This window comes from Hypomesus nipponensis, chromosome 7 (genome assembly GCF_054491055.1).
Source record: "Hypomesus nipponensis isolate SF chromosome 7, ASM5449105v1, whole genome shotgun sequence".
Classification (NCBI taxonomy): domain Eukaryota; kingdom Metazoa; phylum Chordata; class Actinopteri; order Osmeriformes; family Osmeridae; genus Hypomesus; species Hypomesus nipponensis.
In genome coordinates, this window is record NC_140367.1 from 10,725,886 (window position 1) to 10,750,000 (window position 24,115).

Here is a 24,115-nt window from a genome sequence, read left to right on the forward strand (position 1 = left end):
AATCCTACCTCAGCCCTACAGAGTCACATTAAAAAGGTACACGTTAGTTTAAAAAGCTGCCATGGGCTCATTAAAGATATCAATCTCTTTTTTTGTGTCCATGTGTGTACTTGGTTGTCCGTGTGTATGTGTCTGTGTGTCTGTGTGTGTCTGTGTGTGTGTGTATGTTTACTTCAGGGTGACGGTCAGTAACGACGTTGTTGTGGAAATTATGATTTCTTAAACAGGGGTAATGATACTTCTCCTCCTTTCCTCTCTTTCCCTTCCTCTCCCGCCTCTCCCGCCTCTCCCACCTCCCCCACCTCTCCCACCTCCCCCACCTCTCCCACCTCCACCCCTCTCCCACCTCCCCCACCTCTCCCACCTCCCCCACCTCTCCCACCTCCACCCCTCTCCCACCTCCACCCCTCTCCCACCTCCCCCCCTCTCCCACCTCCACCCTCTCCCACCTCCCCCCCTCTCCCACCTCCACCCCTCTCCCACCTCCACCCCTCTCCCACCTCCACCCCCTTGTGTTTTGCTAGTATCCCTTTGCCTTGCACCTCTGTTTTCCCATGGTTCCTGGCACGGGGCACATTTTCTTTAGGAAGCCTCCCCGTGCAGGGGGGGAACATTCTAGAACAGCGCCAGAAACAGCCAACATGGCCCGCCCCGTGCCGAGGAATGACGAATGATTTTGGAATAGAGATGCGAGGAATGTATGAAGAAGGAAACCAGAGTGGAGCCAAGGATCATAATGAAGTAGATTGCATGTACTGTCACACAATGTGGGATTTATTGAAAAACTTAGATTCATGTATAACAGTAGAGACGGCATCAGGGTTGGCCAGGGACTGGATATAATAGATAAACACAATTTGTCCATATTGTTCAGCTTTTTATTACTGTCAGGGATTCTACTACTCCTCTCTCTCTCTCTCTCTCTCTCTCTCTCTCTCTCTCTCTCTCTCTCTCTCTCTCTCTCTCTCTCTCTCTCTCTCCTTCTCTGTATCTGTCTCTGTTTCTTCTCTCTGCTAATCTGCCATAGACACAGCTGCTATTTGTTGTCAGTGGTCTTCATTAGACTGTCATAGCACATCCCCTCCTCCTCACACTGCTAATCCTATTTTAAGGTATTATTACCTGTGTGTGTGTGTCTGTGTGTTGTGCGTATGACCATGTTGTCTCAGACAAACCACAGTAGGTAGTCACAGTAGAAACACAACTGGTCGTCCTCCACCGGTTCACCATCTAATCACTGCTCCTCTGTTTGTGGAGACACGGCATTCTGGGGAATGGAGTTCCGATGTCTTCATTGACACTACACGTGACAGAGGGAAAATGATCGAGATGTAGTGCAAGGAGCTGTTGCCCTAACCCTAAACCTAATGCTGTGTTTACCGATGTTGATCGTGTTTCTCTTCTCCTCTCCCTCCGTCCTCCAGGTTTGTGTCCTGACTGGGAGACCTGGGACCCTAGCCAGCCTGTGGAGAATGCCAGAGAGGCCATGCAGCAGGCTGACGATTGGCTTGGCGTGCCCCAGGTACACAAACACACAATACACACACACATGTTCACACACCTATACACACAGGTTGACTTAAACCAGACTCCTAGCCACAAACCAACCACAGAACTACAAACCCGGTGCGCCTGGTTTACATCTAATGGACCGTGGCCGTGTGGCTTCCAACAGTCTATGGAGTCAGCAGGGTGGGACCGCGCTGATCTGTCACTACCTCACCGTGGTTACACTAGGGGGCGTGTCCTCGGTGGCATTCCAGAGGCCTGCCCCCTCTGGTGCAGGTGTTGTGAGGAGCAGCTAATGACAGGCTGTGACTGGCTGGTGAACCGGATGTGGAGGCGTGTCTTTTGTGGTCTGAACATCATACTTAAATTTGGGATTCTGTCAGTGGGCTGGAAGGGGCCTGTTGACATGACTGTTGGATGGTTTGTTCTAGAACATTCTTGGTTTATTTCAACATGTCACACGGTGGTTTGGAGGTTATATGTTGTGGGTTCCATAGAGATCCTATGGGATTACTATGCTACGCTAAAGGTTAGCATTAACCTGGAGATACAGTAGAGTTCTCAAACTTTTTGGGGCCAGGGACCTCTTACAGGGGTGAACATTGTTAATAAAACCTATTCAGCATACCCTTTGTGCTCTTAAATGGACACAATATGCTTGTTTTATTGGTGCAAATGGTCCCCATCTGTAGATTATAATATATCTTTTCACTTTTTAATGATGAACTTATTTTGCGGACCCCTTGGCTATGGTTCGCCGATCCCTAGGGGGTCCGTGCTGTAGAGGCGCTCTGGCCTGCTTTATTGGACTGGACCTTGGTGAGGCTCTGCAGTTTGGCCCAGGTTGCCACAGGGGGACGCTTGGTTTAACAAAGGGGACGTCCCCAACCAGCGGAACATGTGAAACAGCAAGTAACTCTACTGTCACTCGCAACTTAAGATGGAAAACATGAACAGTACGGTGCTTGTGTTTGTGTGTGAGTATGTGTGGTACACACATTCACGCTGTGGTTTCCTCCGTCTAGAACGCTAAATTTGTAATTTCATAAGATGGAGTTGATAATTGGCTGAATCCTCCATTAGTGAGAATGGACGTTTTTTTTGTGCCAGCCACAAACACCCTGCTAGCTGAAATGAAGGGAGCCTGCTTCCTATTAGCAGAGAGGAGGAGCGAGAGAAAACTGGGGAGGAAAAGAGTGGAAGAGACAGAGAGGAGAGAGAGATATACAAGAGACAAAAAGAAAAGAAAGGAATAAGAAGGCTTGTCAGGCCTGTGACAGGTTCTGCTGTTTTCTCAGGTGTTTTTGATTACGTTTCCCGCATGTGCGTTCGGAAGAAATGGGTGTTGTTCTATTCTCAAGAGGCTGTTGCCTATGTGTGTATGTGAGAGAGAGAGACAGCGCAGCTTTAGTGGCTAACCTGTGCTAAATACCGGTAAGAGTTATTTTCAGGCTGGCCCCCCTAGTCCTGCAGCCAGATGTAAATATAGCCGACCCAGGATACTGTCTAACAGCCTGGTGGATCAGTAAGCAGGAATGAAAAGAGAGAGATTGTAAAAGACAGAGAAAAGACAGCTTTTTCCGCTTAGAGTTTCAATCCAATTCAATGTAGACAACAGAGTTTGGTTGCAGGCCAAAGTAGCCTCTCCTTTTGGGTTGTTTACAAACTCCTCATGATGACTTCTGGGGATGGATCTTTGTTTAATGGTACCTTCTGGAGGGAAGGTAATTGTTAGCAGATCAATGAACCCCTATCATTGGCACACACCTTGGCATTAGTGTAGATAGCAGAGCTTGTTCCTCATAAAAAGACACCCCTTTGGCTGTGTAAATCATGTGGGTTTAGTAGTGGCTGTGTGCGTGTGTGTGTGTGTGTGTATGTGTGTGTGAGAGAGAGATGCAGAAACAAAGAGCAGGTGGCATTACCCTGGCAGTAGATAATGAGGGACAGGGCTCCATTACCTGGAGAGCTCTTTAACAAAAGTCCTTTCATGTCTTTGCCAGCACTCACTCTCTCTCTCTCTCTCTCTCTCTCTCTCTCTCTCTCTCTCTCTCTCTCTCTCTCTCTCTATCTCTCTCTCCCTGCTCTCTCTGTTTCTCCTTCAATCTATTCCTCTCTTCCTCTTTCTCACTCTCTCTCGCTCTGTCTCTTTTTCACTCCTATTCTGTAGGTCACTGTGACCTTTTAGCATAGAGAGGAATTGTACTGGACTCAAAGACATTTCTCTTTTGTACTCTGCTCTCTGCCCATTTCCCAGCCATAGACAGAAAACAGACTGTGATTTGGAACACAACACAATTAGTCCCTAATTTCATCCAAGCTGCTCTGGGTTTTTCTCCCAGGCTCTCTGGGGTCATTTCCTCAGTCTTTCAGTTGATCAAATTCCTCAAGCATATGTTCTTATTAGTCGCCATGGCTGCTTAATATCTCTCTTTCATGTAGGTTTTAGCGACTTGAGTTAACAGGGCATCTTTAATCTACTTTAGGAAACCACCAATGATGGATAGTTATTTAAGAGAGATGGTTGTAACGGGGTTATAAAAATGCTGTTTTTATAATACTGTTTTTGATCTCATTTCCTTGTCTTTTGCGTTCTCCTCCTCCTCCTCCTCTTCCTCCTCCTCTTCTCCCTCCCAGGTGATCGCTCCAGAGGAGATTGTGGATCCCAACGTGGATGAGCACTCGGTCATGACCTACCTGTCCCAGTTCCCCAAGGCCAAGCTCAAACCTGGCGCCCCGCTGCGCTCCAAGACCCTGCACCCCAAGAAGGCCCGGGCCTACGGACCAGGTGACACCGAGACACAGGGACACGCCCATAGACCAGGCCCTAATCTCTCTCTCTCTCTCTCTCTCTCTCTCTCTCTCTCTCTCTCTCTCTCTCTTTTTCTCGGTCTCTTTCTCTCGCCCTCTCTGTGTTTTACTGTCTTTGAATTGTGTTTTGTGGTTGTGTTTGTTTCGGATCCCTTGTGGTGCTCTGGGGGTCACGATGACTTTTATTATTTTTATGGAGCATGGTATAATGTCCAGCCTTAAGTGCTCCATAAAGGTGTGTTCAAACTCCCTCTTCCCCCACCTCCAGGCATCGAGCCCAGGGGTAACATTGTGCTGAAGCCAGCCGAGTTCATCGTGGAGACGGTGGAGGCCGGGCTGGGGGAGGTGCTGGTGTACGTGGAGGATCCTGAGGGACACACTGAGGAGGTGGGCTTCCAGAACTCGCCCCGACACCGTCGCAACTGCAGCCTATCCTGCTGTCCTTCTGTCCTACCGCTAGACCACCTCGAGAAAGGTTTTTTTCCGTAACTCACATGACCAACCTCGACCAATCTCTTTTCTTCTCTGCCTCGTTCCCCTCCACCGACCAGGCCAGAGTCATCCCCAACAACGATAAGAACAGGACCTACTCTGTGCTCTACCTGCCCAAAGTAGAGGGTCTTCACAAGGTAACTCGCAAACAGGACACGCGCTCTGACACACACAGCCGCGCACAAACACACGTGCAAATACCTGCAAATCGCACACGGCGTCCGTTGCATTCGCTCTCCAGCAGTGTGTCAGGGCTCTGTGTGGGTTGCGCTCCCCAGGTAAAGGTGCTGTTCGCTGGGCAGGACATCGACAGGAGCCCCTTCATGGTGAACGTGTCCAAGGCCATGGGAGACCCCAACAAAGTCCAGGCCAGAGGACCAGGGCTGGAGCCTGTGGGAAACGTGGCCAACAAGCCCACCTACTTTGACATCTACACAGCCGGTAACATCCACGCACATACCAAAATACCCCGTTCATGTATATAGTTACGTCTTTTCTTTATAGGAATTAATTAGCGCTTAGGCTAACATTTTCAGCATCGTTCACCACCCAAACAGGGCTAGCGTACGCCTGCTACTCTACACTCTCCTCAGAAAGTCAATTGAGTTGCAAGACCTCAAGCTGTGTTTTCACGTCCCCAGGCGCGGGTGCGGGAGATGTGGGGGTGATCATCGTGGACTCCCAGGGCCGCAGGGACACGGTGGAGGTCATCCTGGAGAACAAGGGGGACAGTGTTTTCCGCTGCACCTATGGCCCCGTGCTGGAAGGGCCCCACACCATCTACGTGACCTTCGCCGGCCAGCAGATACCCAGAAGCCCTTTCACCGTTCACATCTCAGAGGGTGTGTGTGACATCGTCACGCCCGCACACACCCACACACACACACACACAAAACCAGACATCACCTGTCAGCCATTTTTTCCCTCCCCTTCCTCCTCCTGAGTTCTAATGAAGTTCGAGTTCCCAGACTGACTGACTTTAACCAAAGAACTAAATGTTTCTCATCTCCATAACAGTGTGTACTGTAGGTGTTGAACTGAAGCACATCTGCTGTGGTCTGGTCTGATCAACAGCCTTGGCTCGGGGTTCAGAACAGGTCTTACAGTCTTCTCTGGACCCGTCAGAGTGCTCGGGGTTCAAAGTGGTTCTGATGGTCTTGTGGTGGTGGAATTTCAAGGTGTGGAGGGTGTGGATGCTGGAGTTTGCTTGACCCAGACGTGCGTGTGTGTGTGTGTCGTTTCCAGCTCCACAGAGCGCCCTGCCCCCAGGGTCTCCGGTGCAGATAGTTCCCCAGTCCATACGCACCCCGCCCACAGACAAGACCAAGAGACCCCCCCCAACGCCGCCCAAACCCAGGCGACCAAGTTAGTACAGGCCGCGGGAGTGCAACTGGAGCCTGCCTACGCTAGCCTGCCCCCCACCCCCTCCCCCCTCGCCCCTTCCGGAAACCTCCAGTTCACCCCCACCCCCTCGATGCTGCGGGGGGGGGGGGGGCCTCGGCTTCATGGCATGTGCTGGCGCTTAGCCCTAGGAGGCATCATCACACCCTCTAGGGAGAGAGAGAGAGATAGAGAGAGAAAGAGAGAGAGTACGATTGATAGGATTAACTGAGACATGGTGTGAGAATGGAAAAGAAGGCGTGTATGGACAAGAGAGAGAGTGTGTGTGTGAGAGAGAGATAGTGTGAGAGAGAGAATGAGAGAGATAGAAAGTGTGTGTGTGTGTGTTAAAGAGAGAACGAGAGAGAGAGAGCGTGTGTGAGAGAGAATGAGAGAGATAGAGAGTGTGTCTGTGTGTGTGTTAAAGAGAGAACGAGAGAGAGAGAGCGTGTGAGAGAGAGAATGAGAGAGATAGAGAGTGTGTCTGTGTGTGTGTTAAAGAGAGAATGAGAGAGAGACAGCGTGTGAGAGAGATAATGAGAGGGATAGAGAGTGTGTGTGTGTGTTAAAGAGAGAATGAGAGAGCGAGAGAGAGAGAGCTCCCTTACGCCCACTCATCCTAACCTGCGGACGTCAGGAAGCATCAGGCAAGGTTGGCTGGCTGGGACGGTCACCTTTACAGGCGCTCTCCGCACACACAGTCCTGTGTTTACATCCACCACTTCCAAACAGGAGCCTTAGGGCTTCCAGACACACTTTCAATAATACACGCACTCTTCAAAATACTTCATTCTCCTAGAAGAACATGCAAAAAGCTTCTTACATGCGTGACTTGCAATCTTAACATTTTTAAAAACTAATGAGTGACATTACCAACTTGTGTAACCTTTTAACGGACGAGAAATGTTGAAGAAAAAACACAAATAAAACCAAATAACCTTATGACGATGCACTTTTGATATCACTGCAATGACGTCAAATGCAAAGCACCGTGGTTGGTCAGCTTAACAAGGACCCGCCCCCGTCTTTCATTTGACGAGAGCAAACGTCAGCGTGACCGTCCAGTCGGTGTGTGAGTCTGACGCCCCTCCCCCTCGGGCCTTCCTCATCTGCCTGTCTGCTCCTCGTCATCCTCCCCCCCAGACAAAAGCAACCGCTCCACGTTCCATCCCATCCATCCTCTGACACTAACTCTGACCACCATGCTCCACTGTTTTAACCTGTTTTCATCCCCCCCCCCCCCCGCCCCCCCCTGAGCTACTCCATAACATGAACATAACACCGTCAAGTCTCCCTAACAACCTGTTTGATTAACTGCCACTCCACACAAGGCTTTGCACAGCCAGAGTGGGCTGGTTCCCAACAAGTGCCTTCATTTTCAGTTCAATCGGTGGACTTTTCTCCCTCGTTCTCTCTCATCCCCGTGAGCCTCTGTGTCGTTCGTCCGGCCCTTCTCTGAGGCGATAACCCGCCTTCTGATCTCTGTCCCGACGTCCATCTTTCCCGCTTCTCCTCCCTGGCCGTCAGGGCAGATTGTGCTTCTTCATGTAGCACCGTTCCAGCGACTAACAAGCCAAACCTCCTCGGCGGCGAATGCGTGTGTGAAAGAGAGAGAGAGAGAGCGAAGCCCCGTCTGTCCTCTTGTCTGACATCTCCCTCCCCTGTCCCCCTTCCTTCCCCCCCCCATGGGGCGGCCTCTTCCAGCCTGCAACCCCAACACGTGCCGGGCCTCAGGGAGGGGCCTCCAGCCCAAGGGGGTCCGGGTCAAGGAGGTGGCTGACTTCAAGGTCCACACCAAGGGGGCCGGCAGCGGAGAGCTGAAGGTCACCGTCAAGGGTCCGAGTGAGTATCGTCAAGCTCTGCACAGCTGCAGGGTGTGTCGTTGTTCATGGGGTTACGGCTTTGTTTGTTCACCAGAGTCCCACGGGGCAAATTCGACGACATCAACAATTCGACCCAGCCCTTCGGTCAAACTTTTTGACCTTGACGTTGTTTGACCCCTGACCTCTGTGTGTGCCCCTCAGAGGGTTTGGAGGAGCCGGTGACGGTCCGTGCGGAAGGAGAAGGCCTGTTTGAGTGTGACTACTATCCCATCACGAGCGGCAACTACGTCATCAGCATCACCTGGGGAGGGCACAGCATCCCCCGCAGGTCTCCCCTCTATCGCTCCTACCGCTCTTACCTGGATACACACCTCCTGCAGTGTAGCCTGGATACACACCTCTACTCCTACTTGATACCATTAAACACACAGCTAAACTCCTACAGTATACCCTTTTAAACACACCGCTATACCCTTACATTTACATACTCCTGCCGTAAACCCTCATATTTACCCATATACTGCTGCTGTTTGGACTTAAATGTAACATAAATGTAGTCCTTTAATCCTACATATGAGCACATACCCATTTCCCAAAGGATTTACAATATGTATGAATACATAAACGGCTTCCTGTTCTGTAGTGTGCATATTTACTACATGTTCTCCTCCATACCGCCTGCACATTCCAATCCTGGGGAATTCTTCAGTCCACTTAGTGGAATCCTTGAGCGGTGGACACAGTGTGGGACTGAGAACACCACACAGAGCCAGAGCTCGCTGACATTAGCAAACTCCCCTGACGTCACTCAACACACAGACGTTTCTCTCAGTCTGCAGTGTGTTGACACACTATGTGTGTGTGTGTGTGTGTGTGTGCTGCAGCCCGTTTGAGGTGCAGGTCAGTGAGGACGCCGGGTCCCAGAAGGTGCGGGCGTGGGGTCCTGGCTTGGAGACCGGCATGGTGGGCAAGTCAGCTGACTTTGTGGTGGAGGCCATCGGCACAGAGGTGGGAACTCTGGGTAAGTGTCTGGTCGGCCCACACAGGAACCTCGGCTCGTTGGTCCGCGGGCCAGAGAGTCCTGAGGGCTTTCCACTGGTACAGTTCCAAGCAGCCTACACACAGATTCTTATGAAGTCTTCTCATAGACACACACAGACACACACACACACAGACACACACACACAGACACACACACATACAGGCTGCAGGGTTGGGGTTGGTAATTATTAGCAGATGCAGAGATTACATTCCACATGTTTGGGGTCAGTTGTCACGGAAACAAGCACAGTGCTCGAGAGTTTCCTGTGTCATGATCAGCTGACTGGGAGACGAGGAAAGGCCGTGACCTCCACTAATGCGCTTTTCAATTACGATTCGCCTCGAACAAATGATGCTTTCAATTAGCCCTGTACAAGGAAATTCCCCCAAACGCTCGAGAGCCAACCACAGTTTGTAGAACGCATGCGTGATCCATGTCTCCACGGCGACCGGTAGGATTCTCCATCGAGGGTCCGTCGCAGGCCAAGATCGAGTGCGATGACAAGGGCGACGGGTCATGTGACGTGCGCTACTGGCCCACGGAGCCGGGCGACTACGCCGTGCACGTCATCTGTGATGACGAGGACATCAAGGACAGCCCCTTCATGGCCCACATCCTCCCCGCAGCCAACGACGTGTTCCCTGAGAAGGTACGCCAACTCCCCTGGGTGCTCTGTCATATGTCACCACAAACGCTGACCAAACAGAATCTCACTGCACTTGCAAAATGCCAGTAGACAGATTTGAACAGATTTGAATATTCCCAACGAAAAAACAAATCCTACATGCAAAAATCCCATTGGAGCTGTGTGGCTTAGGCTGGAATTCCCAAAATCAATGATAGGTCAATTCGAACACAATAAAATACTCACGGTTACCTGGTACCACGTGACGTCACATTGGTACCGTACGAGTGCAGTATCAACCGGTGTGGTTCCCTAGGTGAGGTGCTTCGGCCCGGGTCTGGAACCCACGGGCTGCATCGTCAACAAGCCGGCTGAGTTCACCATCGACACCAGCAGCGCGGGCCGGGGAGAGCTGAAGATCTACGCCCAGGACGCAGAGGGCTTCCCCATCGACATCCAGATCACCGCAAACGGAGACAGCACCTACTTCTGCGTGTACATTCCCAACAAGCCCATTAAACACACCATCATCATCACGTGGGGCGAGGTCAACGTGCCCAACAGTCCCTTCAGGGTGAGAGGGGGAGGGAGGGTGGGAGAGAGGGAGGGAGGCGGGGAGGGAGGGTGAGAGACAGGGAGGCGGGGAGGGAGGGTGAGAGAGAGGGAGGCGGGGAAGGAGGGTGAGAGAGAGGGAGGGAGGCGGGGAAGGAGGGTGAGAGAGATGGAGGCGGGGAAGGAGGGTGAGAGAAAGAGAGGGAGGTGGGGAAGGAGAGTGAGAGAGAGGGAGGAGGGAGGCGAGGAAGGAGGGTGAGAGAAAGGGAGGGAGGCGGGGAGAGAAGGTGAGAGAGAGGGAGGGAGGGAGTGAAAGACTGAGGCAGGATGGGTGGAGAGGGAGGGAGCTAGAGGTTGAGAAAAATTGTTTTATTTGTATGTTTCTGATATGTGTGTGCTTCTGTGTGTGTCAGGTGACCATTGGAGAGGGCAGCCACCCGGAGAATGTAAAGGTCTACGGCCCAGGGGTTGAGAAGGCGGGGCTAAAAGCCAACGAGCCCACCTACTTCACAGTGGACTGCACCGATGCGGGGCAAGGTGAGACACGCCCACAGAAATGAAAACAACACCTAGCGTTTAACCAACTTTATAAGTTCATTTCTAAATGATATACCTTCTATACTTCTCCATTCCTTCCTTCCCTCCTTCTTTCCTTCCTTCCTTCCTTCCTTCCTTCCTTCCTTCCTTCCTTCCTTCATTCCTTCCTTCCTTACTCCTTCCTTCCTTCCTTCTTTCTTTATTTTTCCTTCCTTCCTTCCTTCCTTCCTTCCTTCCTTCCTTCCTTCCTTCCTTCCTTCCTTCCTTCCTTCCTTCCTTCCGTCCTTCCTTCCTTCCTTCCTTCCTTCCTTCCTTCCTTCCTTCCTTCCTTCCTTCCTTCCTTCCTTCCTCCCTCCCTCCCTCCCTCCCTCCCTCCCTCCCTCCCTCCCTCCCTCCCTCCCTCCCTCCCTCCCTCCCTCCCTCCTTCCTTCCTTCCTTCCTTCCTTCCATTCCTCCTTGTCTTCCTCTCCCTCTCCTCCCGCCAGGGGACGTCAGCATTGGGATCAAGTGTGCCCCGGGCGTGGTGGGCCCTGCCGAGGCAGACATCGACTTTGACATCATCAAGAATGACAACGACACGTTCACCGTCAAGTACACGCCCCCAGGCCCTGGGCGCTATACCATCATGGTGCTGTTTGCCGACCAGGTGAGCTCAAACACAATCAGCAAATACATTTGGATACACTTGATTCGTCTCAACAAGGTCATTTAAATCATTGGAGGTCAATAGCAAAAATGCTCACTGACCTAAATAAAACACACCCTGGTGGAGCTTGAGTTATGTACTGGACCCGGGCCTGCTGATAATAGGGTATCAGATGCAGGGATAATATTACATTAAAATTGACCTTTCAACTCTGACCTCCAATGCAGGAAATACCCATCAGCCCCTTCAGGATCAAGGTGGAGCCCTCCCATGATGCAGCCAAGGTGAAGGCTGAGGGCCCCGGACTCAACAAGACAGGTGTGACGACAACCAATAGATGAAGCACTGTGTGTGTGTGTGGGTACACGTGTGGGTGTATGGGTTTTAGAATCCATGCTCAATATTCCGGAGCTGCTTTGCATTGTGTGTGTCGAGTGTGAGTATGCTTGTGTGTGGGTGTGCATTTGTGGATGAAAAAGCAATCTGGGTGTAAGCAGTCTCATCGACCTGCTAGCATCGACCTGCTGGCATCGATCTGCTGGCATCGACCTGCTAGCATCGACCTGCTAGCATCGAAACTGCTAGCATCGAAACTGCTGCTAGCATCGACGGTCCTTCTGATGTGGTTGTTTGTGTTCAGGTGTGGAGGTGGGCAAACCCACTCACTTCAACATCTACACCAAGGGAGCGGGCAAGGCCAAGCCAGAGGTGCACTTCACCGGCGCGGCCAAAGGGGATGCCGTGCGCGACTTTGAGATTATCGACAACCACGACTACTCCTACACCGTGCGCTACACGGCCGTGCAACAGGTAGACTCCCCTCGGGGGGGGGTGGGATGAGTTGGGTCCAGCTGGCGTCCGTCTAGATGTCTGCTCTCGAAGGGGGATTGGATGAGGGAGTGGATGACTCCCCATTCTCGTGGGGAGTTCGAGAATGCGTTTTGCTCGTGTTTCTGTCTCTCTCTCTCATGCTCCCTTCCTCCCACTCCCTCTCCCTTCCTATCTCCTGTTGCCCTCCCTTTTCCCTCCCTCCCTCCCTCCCTCCCTCCCTCCCTCCCTCCCTCCCTCCCTCCCTCCCTCCCTCCCTCCCTCCCTCCCTCCCTCCCTCCCTCCCTCCCTCCCTCCCTCCCTCCCTCCCTCCCTCCCTCCCTCCCTCCCTCTTCCCCTTCCCAGGGAAACATGTCCATCACCGTCTGCCACGGGGGCGACCCCATTCCCAAGAGCCCCTTCAACATCTCCGTGGCCCCGCCCCTCGACCTCAACAAGGTCAAAGTTCAAGGGTTGAACAGCAGTGAGTACCCTTCGGCACGTAGCGCATCCCAGAGGCTGCCACTTAGAAGGCAGCCACCGAGAAGACAGGCCTCCGTTTATCACATGGAAGAGATTGACCCCGTGACCCGCTAAGCCATTTATCTTCCCCCGAACACACAGACGTGGAGAATACTCAGCCTTCGTCAGCTGACAGTTACTTCCTAGAAGATGTTATATAAACTGGCCCTCATGTTAGGAACTACTGCCAACAAATGACTTGGCTGGTATTCCCCTGCAGTATTTCATCCCTGCCTGGGTTTGGGATATAGGACAGAATGTATTAATTTTTTAGTCAATTTTATGTGGTTGATTTTTTGACTGAAGGTCCTCTGTTAATTTTGATAGCCCTGCAGACGATTTCAATTACTAAGTGCGTGTGTGTGTGTATCGCGTGTGTGTGTCACAGAAGTGGACGTCGGAAAGGATCAGGAGTTCACCGTGAACACGCGTGGCGCTGGTGGGCAGGGCAAACTGGACGTGAAAATCACCTCCCCCTCTCGCCGGCCAATCCCCTGCAAGCTGGAATCCGGCACGGCCAATGAGGTGCACACGGTGAAGTACATTCCCCCGGAGGAGGGGTCTTACAAAGTGGATGTCAGCTACGACGGGAACCCTGTGCCTGGGAGCCCCTTCACAGTGGAGGGGGTCATGCCCCCTGACCCCTCCAAGGTACCACCTGCTTGAAACACACCCATGCATGCACCCGATGAGGTCATAGATCAGATGATTGTATCAAAGTAAAACCCTCGTAACCTTTAACTAGCAAATACAGTCGTTTCATGTTACATGGTCTTAGTTCACGCTCTACGGGGTCCGGTCTCTTCTAGGCCAACCTGTGTGAGTCTCGGGCTGCTCTGAACTGCTTTGTACTGGTTTGAGGCCGTTTGGGTCTGGTTTTCACTGGTTTTAGGCTGTCCCGTCTGTGTTGGTGGTCCAGTGAGGCTCTAGGGGTTCAACTGACGAGTCGGGACGTCCATTTCTCATTAGTGTGAGGAAGGCCGGCCTCCTCTGGTGATGACATACACACATAATTGCCTCCAGTTTCCATTGAACACCTGTCAGAAACGCTTTGGTTCAAATCCCAGCGCGCCGCGCATTCTCTCCTCCTCTCCCCAACTCCATCTATCCCTCCCCCCTTTATCTCTCTCTCTCTCTTTACCTGCCTCTTTTCCCTCCCCTCTGGTTCTCCTTTTCCCCTCACGCTCTTTCTTTTCCCTCTCAATCCCCACCACCCTCTCTCTCTCTCTCTCTCTCTCTCTCTCTCTCTCTCTCTCTCTCTCTCTCTCTCTCTCTCTCTCTCTCCACTCTTTCTCTGTCACTCTCTCTCTCCCTCTCTTTCTCTCTCTCTCTCTCTCTCTCTCTCTCTCTCTCTCTCTCTCTCTATCTCACACTCTCTCTCTCTCTCTCTCTCTCTCTCTCTCTCTCTCTCTCTCTCTCTCTCTCTCTCTCTCTCTCTCTCTCTCTCCCCAGTCTCAGAGTTCAGGCATATCCTTGGACCAGATGTAGTGGCCTTTCTATGGTTTCTCCATGCCCTCCCCCTGAGCCAAGCAGGAACAGAGGCTGCTCCTACCGCTTGATGAAGTGTCTCATCACAGTGATCACCTGGGAGCCTGTTTGGCTTGGCCCCACACTTTAGAAACAGTCTCATTCAGCAGACAGGATGGGAGGAATGAGCGTGTGAGGCGTGTGCGCGATATGTGCGTCGGTATGTAAAACGTTACCATAGAGCCGAAAAGAGATAAAGGGCGTGTGTGTATGTGTGTGTGTGGGGGGGGGAGCCCATGTGCCTGTGTGTGTGTGCAGCATGTGTGTGTGAGTTATTATTACTCCTGGACACGGTGAGATGACCCAGTTGGTGAGGTCACTGCTGTCCCGTGTGTGACTTTGAGTTTTTGGCCTTAGCCCACCTGACCCCCCCCCCCCCCCTCAAACCCACCCACCCCCATTCTCCAGATGTTCCTCTGCGTCACCCCTCCACATCTTCCTCAAACAGGGGCAAGACATCAGTCACTGGGCTGAGCTGTCTGGGTTTAATGACTGTCTAAAACCATCCCGAGAGAGACGGGGGAGAGAGAGGTAGAGAGCGGTAAAGAGAGAGAGAGGGAAAGAGAGAGAGAGGGAAAGAGAGAGGTAGAGAGATAGAGATAGGCTGAGAGAGAGAGACTGGGTAGTGGACAGTTCAGGTTACAGCACCAGAGAGGCACCGTGACCACACACTTTAGACGTGTCTACCAGATGTCATGTCTCAATTAAATCATGGATCATTCAGGTAGTCGTCCTATTCATCAAGCTCTCTCCAACCACAGTTGTTTTTAAAAGCGCTTTAATAAAAAATATAGAAAAAACGGGTTACGTCAGAATACAAACCAATGTATACCACATTTACATTTGAAATTTTAGTCATTTAGCAGATGCTCTCATCCAGAGCGACATACTGTAAGTATAGGGACATTTCCCCTGAGGAACTAGGGTGAAGTGCTTTGCCCAAGACCACAACGTCATTTGGCACAGCCGGGAATCGACCGGCGACCTTCTGATTAATAGCCCGCCTCCCTGACCGCTCAGCCATCTGACCCCCACAGTCCTGTGAGTGTGCCTGTCTGAAAGACGAGTGGTTTACAGTGGCTCTGCTGCGTCTCTCCTGTGTGTCCCAGGTTCGAGCCTATGGCCCCGGCCTCCAGGGCGGCGTGGTGGGCAAACCGGCGCCGTTCGCCATCGACACCAAGGGCGCCGGCACGGGCGGGCTGGGCCTGACCGTGGAAGGGCCGTGCGAGGCCAAGATCGAGTGCCAGGACAACGGCGACGGCTCGTGCTCCGTCTCCTACCTGCCCACCGAGCCCGGCGAGTACGCCATCAACATCCTGTTCGCCGAGCAACACATCCCCGGCTCGCCGTTCAAGGCCATGGTCCAGTCGGTGTTCGACCCCAGCAAGGTGACGGCCAGCGGGCCGGGGCTGGAGAGGGGCAAGGTGGACGAGGCGGGCTCCTTCGTGGTGGACTGCTCCAAGGCCGGCGAGGCGGAGCTCACCATCGAGATCATCTCGGACGCCGGCTCCAAGGCGGAGGTGCACGTCCAGAACAACAGCGACGGGACCTACTCCATCACGTATATACCCCGCTTCCACGGAAGCTACACCATCACCATCAAGTACGGAGGCCACGCCGTGCCCAAGTTCCCCTCCCGCCTGCAGGTGGACCCGGCTGTGGACACCAGCGGGGTCAAGGTGTACGGGCCAGGGGTGGAGCCCAGAGGTAAGGGCATCCACGGTTATCTCCACAGAACCCCCAGTCTCAGCTGTTGGAGAATGGGGCTTTTCACACCGGATTGAAACGTTTTGTTGAGCTGAATTGAAGTTCTTTAATATCATGAATGACCGTAAGATGTCATCTTTCGGGGGAACGGTGTGACTCCTAATATTAACAACATTCTTCTGAGGTAATTGATTCGTAACGTGCCGAATGCAATAGAGCTGACAGACAGAGGCAGGCTTGTGGAGGGGGGAGAGGTCACAGGTTACAGGGCCCATGCTGTTCTGGAGGCTCAGTGTTATGGTAACCTGGAACCTACCTTCTCTCTCTCTCTCTCTCTCTCTCTCTCTCTCTCTCTCTCTCTCTCTCTCTCTTCTCTGCCTCTCTCTTTTCCCTGCTAGTTAAACCCCTCGCTAGGCTTAGGCCAACCATACCGTCAAACGCAAGACCGGACAGACCCAAACCAGACCAACAGAATCAGGCCCACACTTGGCCTCCCCTCCTCTACCCCCTCTCTCTCTCTCTCTCTCTCTCTCTCTCTCTCTCTCTCTCTCTCTCTCTCTCTCAGATCAAGGCTTGTTTAACAAAGAAACCTCTTGTCAAATTCCTCTGTTGTCAAGACTTTTATCGCTCCCCTGGCTTGCACTACGTGTCTGTCTCTCTCCACATCTCTCTCTTTTTCTCCCTCTCTCTCTCTCGCTCTCTCTCTCTCTCTCTCTCTCTCTCTCTCTCTCCGTCCCCACTCTTTCGCTTTCCGTCTGGGGAGGAAGGAAAATAAACTGTCGATTAGCCACAGGCCCTCACCGCAGCTTGACTGACGTGACTGCCCTGGCCGGGCCCCCGTCTGGCTTTGATTAGAAGCGGCTGATCCTGATTGGCCGTGTCAGGCTTTCAGGAGGTTGTCGCCGCCATGTGATTGGCCTGTATGGCTGTTGATTGGCAGTGATTGGGTATGATTTCACCGCCGGTGGGAGTGATACCACGGAGACGGACGAGTTGTTGACAGTGGTGCTTTATGTGGATTCTGATTAGACTCACCTCAGAGAGAGAGAGAGAGAGAGAGAGAGAGAGAGAGAGAGAGAGACAGAGAGAGAGAGAGAGAGAGAGAGAGAGAGAGAGAGAGAGAGACAGCGGGGATCAATCAAACAACACCTGCTCCACCCGACCCACCCAACACACATACCAACACACCTGACCGGGCCGTGCGTCCGTGTGTCCGCAGGGGTCCTCCGCGAGGTGACCACCCACTTTACGGTGGACGCCCGCGCCCAGTGCAAGAGCGGCGGCAGCCAGGTGAAGGCCCGCGTGGTCAACCCCTCCGGCGCCAGCACCGACACCTACGTCACCGACAAGGGAGACGGCACCTACAGGGTGGAGTACACCGCGTACGAAGACGGTAAGCACCGGGACATCGTGTTGTCACCCCCTCCCTTGTTCGTCCGTACGAAACACCGTCGCGCACAGCAAATCAGGCACCGTTGTTTTCCGGGACAACAACATCTGATCTTGTAGCATTGGAGGACTTTTACGAGTGGAATATCAGATTGGGTTGTGCCGGCGCTCTGCCCAGCCAAGCCAATAAGAGCCGGTGGGGTGAGGAATGATCGCTTGGGACTGGTTGAGCTGCTCGGTGCGCTCCAGAGAGAGAATTAGGCTGACTGAGAGGGCTGTCTCTCTCTCTCTCTCTCTCCCCCTGGTTTTATGAATGTTTTTCCAGTGCGGCACGTCGTAATTTAAAAACAAAAACCCTTGTGGCCTTCATAAAACAGGACTGTTTTCTCTCCCCCGTAGGCAGGGGGAGGGAAAGAGCCGACCTCGGCGTTTGTGGCTTTCATGACTTTAGCAGACTCCGAAGGGTCCCACCCACCCTGAGCTACTGGGAGTTAGCCCTGATCCAACAAACTGAGTGGGGAGAGGGGGAGAGGGGGGAGGGGGGAGGGGGAGGGGGGAAGGGGGGAGGGGGGAAGAGGGGGGGAGGGGGGAGGGGGAGGGGGGAGGGGGGAGGGGGGAGGGGGGGAGGGGGAGAGGGGGAGAGGGGGGAGGGGGAGGGGGGAAGGGGGGGAGGGGGGAAGAGGGGGGGAGGGGGGAGGGGGAGGGGGGGAGGGGGGAGGGGGAGAGGGGGAGGGGGGGAGGGGGGAGAGGGGGGAGGGGGAGGGGGGAGGGGGGAGGGGGGGGAGAGGGGGAGAGGGGGAGGGGGGGAGGGGGGGAGAGGGGGAGATGGGAAGGAGGGGGAAGGAGGTAGAAAGAGCGGCGGGGAGGGGGGGGTTTAAGGGAGGGATGGATGGAGAAGTGTATATGAGCCCGACTGTGAATACTGTGAGTGTGTCTGTGTGGGACAGAGAAAGATGGGGAGGACATTAGGAACAAGGGGGGCATTTATCGATCCAAGATAACCACTACAACGTGCTCCTTGTTCAGACGCCATTATCCAAAGTGAAGAACCATGCAGGGGCAAAATAAACGTGCAGCCTCTTGATTTGCAGTCAAGTGCTCTAGCCACCGAGCTAAACCTTCCATGTAGAAGGAGAGAAAGAGGGAGAGAGGGAAGGAAGGAAGGAAGGAGGGAAGGAAGGAAGGAAGGAGGGAAGGAAGGCAGGAATGGAAAGGCCAAACTAATTAACTAAATGGATGAAAGCAACTTCCACCGCTCCCAGTGTAAGAGGGAGATGGAGAGAGAGAGGGAGGGAGTGGGTGAAAGAGAGAGGTAGGGTGTCGGGGGTGCGTGGTGTGGGGTGCTGAGGTATTAATAGCTGGTGCCTGCTCTGTCTGTTCAGGGCAGATGGTTTCCCTCTGATAAGGATGCATGTCATGTTCAGCCCCCGTGCATCGTGGGACAGCCACGCGCACACCTTGCGGCAGCTTCTGTTCTGGAATTGTTCGAGACACGCCTCCTCTCTGTCTCTGTCTCTCTCTCTTTCTCTCGTCTCGTCGCTTTCTCTTGGGCGCACGGTGTGCATACACACTCTTTCCCGCTCTCTTTCTGTCCCTCTTGCCCTATCAACACACACCGAGATGCACCGTTTCAAATTCATAGCTTTCCCTGTACTGTATCCCTCTGTATACGCATTCGAACGGGTACATTTACTTTTTGGGTTGTTTGTGTATGTCTCCCAAAATGCAATTTTTCATCCTGTTGTATGTGTGTGTATGTGTGTGTGTGTGTCCAGGCATGCATCTGATCGAGGTGCTGTACGGTGACGTGGCGGTGCCCAAGAGTCCCCTGAGAGTGGCGGTCACCGAGGGCTGTGACCCCAGCCGCGTGCGAGCCTACGGGCCCGGCCTGGAGGAGGGGCTGGTCAACAAGCCCAACCGCTTCACCGTGGAAACCAGGTACTGTACGCGGGAGGATCCTGATGAAAAGATACCGATACTGATTGTTTTGGAAGGACACGGTGCATTTGTGGTTGAAGTCGAGGTTTTGTCTTTTCATCTCTCTCTCTTTCTCTCTCTCTCTTTCTCTCTCTCTCTCTCTCTCTCTCTCTCTGTCTCTCTCTCTCTCTCTCTCTCTCTCTCTCTGTCTCTCTGTCTCTCTGTCTCTCTCTCTCTCTCTCTCTCTCTCTCTCTCTCTCTCTCTCTCCTCTGTCCCTTTCCTGTTTCCCTGACCCACCATCCAATCCCTCCCTCTCTCCCTCCCTCAGGGGTGCTGGTACCGGGGGTCTGGGCCTGGCCATCGAGGGCCCATCGGAGGCCAAGATGTCCTGCAAGGACAACAAAGATGGCAGCTGCAGCGTGGAGTACATCCCCTTCACTCCCGGGGACTACGACGTCAACATCACCTTTGGAGGACTGCCCATCCCAGGTCTGATGTCACTTCCTCTGATCCAAACCTCTTCCTGCTTGAATAAATACTGTATATTGTTGTCATTAATATGTAGGTGCACTCTAAAATATAAATGAAATGTTTTCTTCACGGCTTCCTGTTACGTCTGTGTGTGTCTGTGTGTGTGTCTGTCTGTGTGTGTGTGTGTGTGTTGCAGGCAGTCCGTTCCGTGTGCCAGTGCGGGAGTTGGTTGACCCCAGTAAGGTGAGGTGTTCTGGTCCAGGGCTGGGGAGCGGGGTGAGAGCCCATGTCCCTCAGACCTTCACTGTGGACTGCAGCAAGGCTGGGATGGCCCCCCTGGAGGTGGTGCTGTATGGACCTACTGGTGAGGACACACACACGCCTCACTCACTCACACCCATCCACACACACACACACACACACTCTTTTTGTGAGGATGTGCAAAAACATGTTTCTAAAAAGGGACTGTTCGGTTCAGATCATTGAGTGTCCCTCCCCCTAGGCGTGGCCGAACCAATCAGCATCTCAGACAACGGGGACGGCATCCACACCGTCACCTACACGCCGGCCAAGGACGGGCCCTACACGGTGTGTGTGAAGTACGCCGACCAGGAAGTCCCTCGCAGGTCCGTACCTCCACCAGTCCAGACCACGACCTCCCTCGAATGTCCGTCTGTGCCATCTTGCTCTGCCTCTCTAGATCTGTCTTCATTTCTCTCTCTCTCTCTCTCTCTCTCTCTCTCTCTCTCTCTCTCTCTCTCTCTCTCTCTCTCTCTCTCTCTCTCTCTCTCTCTCTCTCATATTTATCCCTCTCTATTCATCTCTCACTCTCCCCCTCTCCCCTCTCTCCAGTCCCTTTAAGATCAAGACCTTACCCGCCCACGATGCCAGTAAGGTGCGTGCCAGCGGACCGGGTCTCAACGCCCAGGGTGTACCCGCCAGTCTGCCCGTGGAGTTCACCATCGATGCCAGGGACGCGGGCGAGGGCCTGCTCACCGTGCAGATACTGGTACGTCGCCACCGCCGCCACTTCCTGTCCAAACAGGAAGCACCTCCGTAGATGTAGGGTGCGACACTCCAAGGTCCTCATAACACGTGAGAAGTGATATTATAAGATTTCTTATAATATTATAATGTGATCATTAGCCATAATGCTGCACAATTTTCATTTCGTTTGCATAGACATTTTTTCATTCACCTCATTTAGACATGATTAGAAATATCCTTTCTTCAGTCTTGCCGGTTGGCTTAATGCTTATTGCAGATTTTTTTCCCAAACTAGTTTTGTCTGAAATTGTATCCTACCATAACCCCCCGCTGTTGACATCACTTCCTGTGAGGGTCAGGGGGTGGGGTGTGTTGCTGTGACATGTCTGCCTGTCGCTGCAGGATCCAGATGGGTGCGGCCACGAGGCTTCTGTGTTTGTGGAGGACTGGGGCAGGAGGGTGTGGGAGAGACATATAGTCAAGGGAACCATCCCCTTCCATATTCTTAAGAAAGGCTGTGTAAGGCCTCTTTCTCTCTTTTCTCCGGCCTCCTCTTTCACCTCCACCCCCCCCCCCCACCCCCCCATTCACACTGTCTGGCGTCACCCCTTGTTCCCTCCCTACCTCCTTTTCCCCACACCCAACCTGGGCTCTGAGGCACTGCCTACGGATATCGTAGGGCTCCCCAAAATGGTGGACAGTGGAAACCTCAAGTTTTTTTTCGCGGTGGGGACATTTCGAGATTTCCTTTACTTTCTGCACTCTCTCTGTGGAATGAAGACGCTGTCTCCGCAGTCCGTATGTTCCAGAACAAGGGTTTGAAGTCCAGGTGTTGTCGTGTAGGGTGACACCAGGGCTGAAACTTCACTGATGGCGGTGGGGACGGTTGGCACGTTCAAAACCCTGGTGGAGGTGGAACCCAGGAGAACCGGTGGGGGGGCTTGTTTTTGGATGTGGAAGTGCAAGTTTCTCCTGAGCGAAGTGAGAGTGAGGCCGGCCCGTAGCGCAAAACACAGATTATGGTGTCACTTGCCGGTATTCCACCCCTTGCTCCCCACCCCTCTCCCCACACCCTCCCAGTATCCCTCTCTACCTCCCGGTCTTTGTGGACTGACCACCATTGGGTTTGGCTAATAGGCTAACGTGGTGTTCCTGTGTAGACCACTAACCAGGCTGCTCACGTAGCTTAGCAGCTCCATTCATTCTCAATGTTAATGAATCCCATCGTTGTCTGCATCGTATATACAGCTATGTGGAATGTCATGTTGAGGAGATGACACGACATAGACCCTGTATACTGGTAGTGTTGCGTGCGAGTACACACAAACACACACACACGCACAAATACCCTCAGACCAACAGACCATGCACACAGGCATAGGTGCTCGCACTCACCCCCATGGACACACACACACACACAAAAGCACACACACATACAAAAGGAACACTCACCCCTACAAACATGCACGCGCGCGCACTCATTCCAAACCCCTGTGCCTTTAGGACCCAGAGGGCAAGCCCAAGAAGGCCAACATCCGCGACAACAGAGACGGAACGTACACCGTGTCCTACGTGCCGGACATGACGGGTCGCTACACCATCACCATCAAGTACGGCGGGGACGAGATCCCATACTCCCCCTACCGCATCCACGCCCTGCCCAGCGGGGACGCCAGCAAGTGTCTGGTCACAGGTCGGTGCTCGCACACACACACACACGTTGATTTTGCCATGTTAAGCTTTTACGGTGTAGAACGTCCAAGGCTTATTGTTTGGTTCTTTTAATCAACAGTATCAATCGGAGGGCACGGATTGGGTGAGTGTCCTTCTTTACAGGCGGGCAACGACCCCCGATTTCTTTATTGACATCTTTGTTCATCGATCGATCGCATGCGGACTTGAGCTGGCCGTCTGCCGCGTCCGTCTGTCGTCCGTCTGTCGTCCGTCTGTCGTCCGTCTGTCGTCCGTCTGTCGTCCGTCTGTCGTCCGTCTCCTCATGTGTCCGGTCCTCCTCGCCAGGTGTAGGTCTCGGCCCGACCATCCAGATCGGGGAGGAGACGGTCATTACCGTGGACGCCAAGGCGGCCGGGAAGGGGAAGGTCACCTGCAAGGTGTCCACGCCGGACGGGGCGGAGCTCGACGTCGACGTGGTGGAGAACGCCGACGGGACGTTCGACATCTACTACACGGCGCCCGAGCCGGGGAAATACGTCATCACCATCCGCTTCGGAGGGGAGCACATTCCCAACAGCCCCTTCCATGTGGTGGTGAGCCGCTTCCCGGACTGTTGAATCCTGGGAAATGTCGTTTTTTGGGGGGGGTGGAGGGGTGGAAGTGTGCACGTTTTAACGTACTGTTGACGTGTGAGTTTTACACAACATACTGTAATGTACTGTGGTTTGTTATCTAACTGATAATGAATGATACCAGTTGCATGGTGTGACTTAATAAGTAACAAGGAATCATCCCCTCAGTAGGACTGGTGTTAGTGGACGGTACATGGTGTGTGTCGGATCCCTAAACGTGTGACTTACCTCCCTGCTAGGCCAGTGACACCACCCCTATCATAGAGGAACCATGTGACAAGCTGCAGCTCCAGCAGCCTTACGCACCCTACGTGGGCTACCCCCCTCACTGGGTACACACCTGACCCCCTCCCAACTATTCATCCCACCCCCTGACAACTCCAACTAAGCCCCCGTCCACATCCACACACACCTCCTCCCATCCCTCCAGCCTGCTTACTGTACGAGTCCTCCTACCTTCCTGCTGCGACCCCCCCCTCCCCCTCTCTCTCCCCTACGCCTCGCAACCCCCATCCCCTCCTCTCTCTGCCCTACGCCTCGCAACCCCCATCCCCTCCTCTCTCTCCCCTACGCCTCCCAACCCCCATCCCCTCCTCTCTCTCCCCTACGCCTCCCAACCCCCATCCCCTCCTCTCTCTCCCCTACGCCTCCCAACCCCCATCCCCTCCTCTCTCTCCCCTACGCCTCCCAACCCCCATCCCCTCCTCTCTCTCCCCTATGCCTCCCAACCCCCATCCCCTCCTCTCTCTCCCCTACGCCTCCCAACCCCCATCCCCCTCCTCTCTCTGCCCTACGCCTCGCAACCCCCATCCCCTCCTCTCTCTGCCCTACGCCTCCCAACCCCCATCCCCTCCTCTCTCTCCCCTACGCCTCCCAACCCCCATCCCCTCCTCTCTCTCCCCACGCCTCCCAACCCCCATCCCCTCCTCTCTCTGCCCAGACTCATGCTGGCCCTGTTGTGGGTTCTGTTCAAGCTCAGAGTATGCTCAGATGCGTCTTTCTGCTTGTGCTGTGTTGTGAGTGTATTGTGGTGCTGTGGGTGTGGTGCATGACTCTCTCTAGGG

General features: G+C 53.5%; 1 protein-coding gene across 10 annotated transcripts in view; it reads left to right on the forward strand.

The window, feature by feature from the left end:
- Positions 1-24,115, forward strand: part of flncb (filamin C, gamma b (actin binding protein 280)) — a 55,304-nt gene that overhangs the window by 20,491 nt on the left and 10,698 nt on the right. For 2 of the 10 annotated variants that reach the window (XM_084701692.1, XM_084701687.1), the window contains exons 3-31: positions 1,425-1,522; positions 4,147-4,297; positions 4,589-4,707; positions 4,872-4,949; positions 5,091-5,253; positions 5,454-5,654; positions 6,058-6,177; positions 7,897-8,034; positions 8,217-8,343; positions 8,900-9,036; positions 9,513-9,706; positions 9,999-10,256; positions 10,648-10,771; positions 11,257-11,417; positions 11,645-11,735; positions 12,058-12,227; positions 12,591-12,708; positions 13,135-13,397; positions 15,383-15,980; positions 17,200-17,373; positions 19,145-19,307; positions 19,616-19,776; positions 19,955-20,122; positions 20,261-20,384; positions 20,611-20,767; positions 22,249-22,438; positions 22,538-22,561; positions 22,765-23,012; positions 23,291-23,383. In XM_084701692.1, the coding sequence (XP_084557818.1) occupies positions 1,425-1,522; positions 4,147-4,297; positions 4,589-4,707; positions 4,872-4,949; positions 5,091-5,253; positions 5,454-5,654; positions 6,058-6,177; positions 7,897-8,034; positions 8,217-8,343; positions 8,900-9,036; positions 9,513-9,706; positions 9,999-10,256; positions 10,648-10,771; positions 11,257-11,417; positions 11,645-11,735; positions 12,058-12,227; positions 12,591-12,708; positions 13,135-13,397; positions 15,383-15,980; positions 17,200-17,373; positions 19,145-19,307; positions 19,616-19,776; positions 19,955-20,122; positions 20,261-20,384; positions 20,611-20,767; positions 22,249-22,438; positions 22,538-22,561; positions 22,765-23,012; positions 23,291-23,383 (4,811 nt within the window). The remainder of the gene's footprint in view (positions 1-1,424; positions 1,523-4,146; positions 4,298-4,588; positions 4,708-4,871; positions 4,950-5,090; positions 5,254-5,453; positions 5,655-6,057; positions 6,178-7,896; positions 8,035-8,216; positions 8,344-8,899; positions 9,037-9,512; positions 9,707-9,998; positions 10,257-10,647; positions 10,772-11,256; positions 11,418-11,644; positions 11,736-12,057; positions 12,228-12,590; positions 12,709-13,134; positions 13,398-15,382; positions 15,981-17,199; positions 17,374-19,144; positions 19,308-19,615; positions 19,777-19,954; positions 20,123-20,260; positions 20,385-20,610; positions 20,768-22,248; positions 22,439-22,537; positions 22,562-22,764; positions 23,013-23,290; positions 23,384-24,115) is intronic. The other 8 variants (XM_084701693.1, XM_084701689.1, XM_084701695.1 and 5 more) reach the window with 5 other exon arrangements.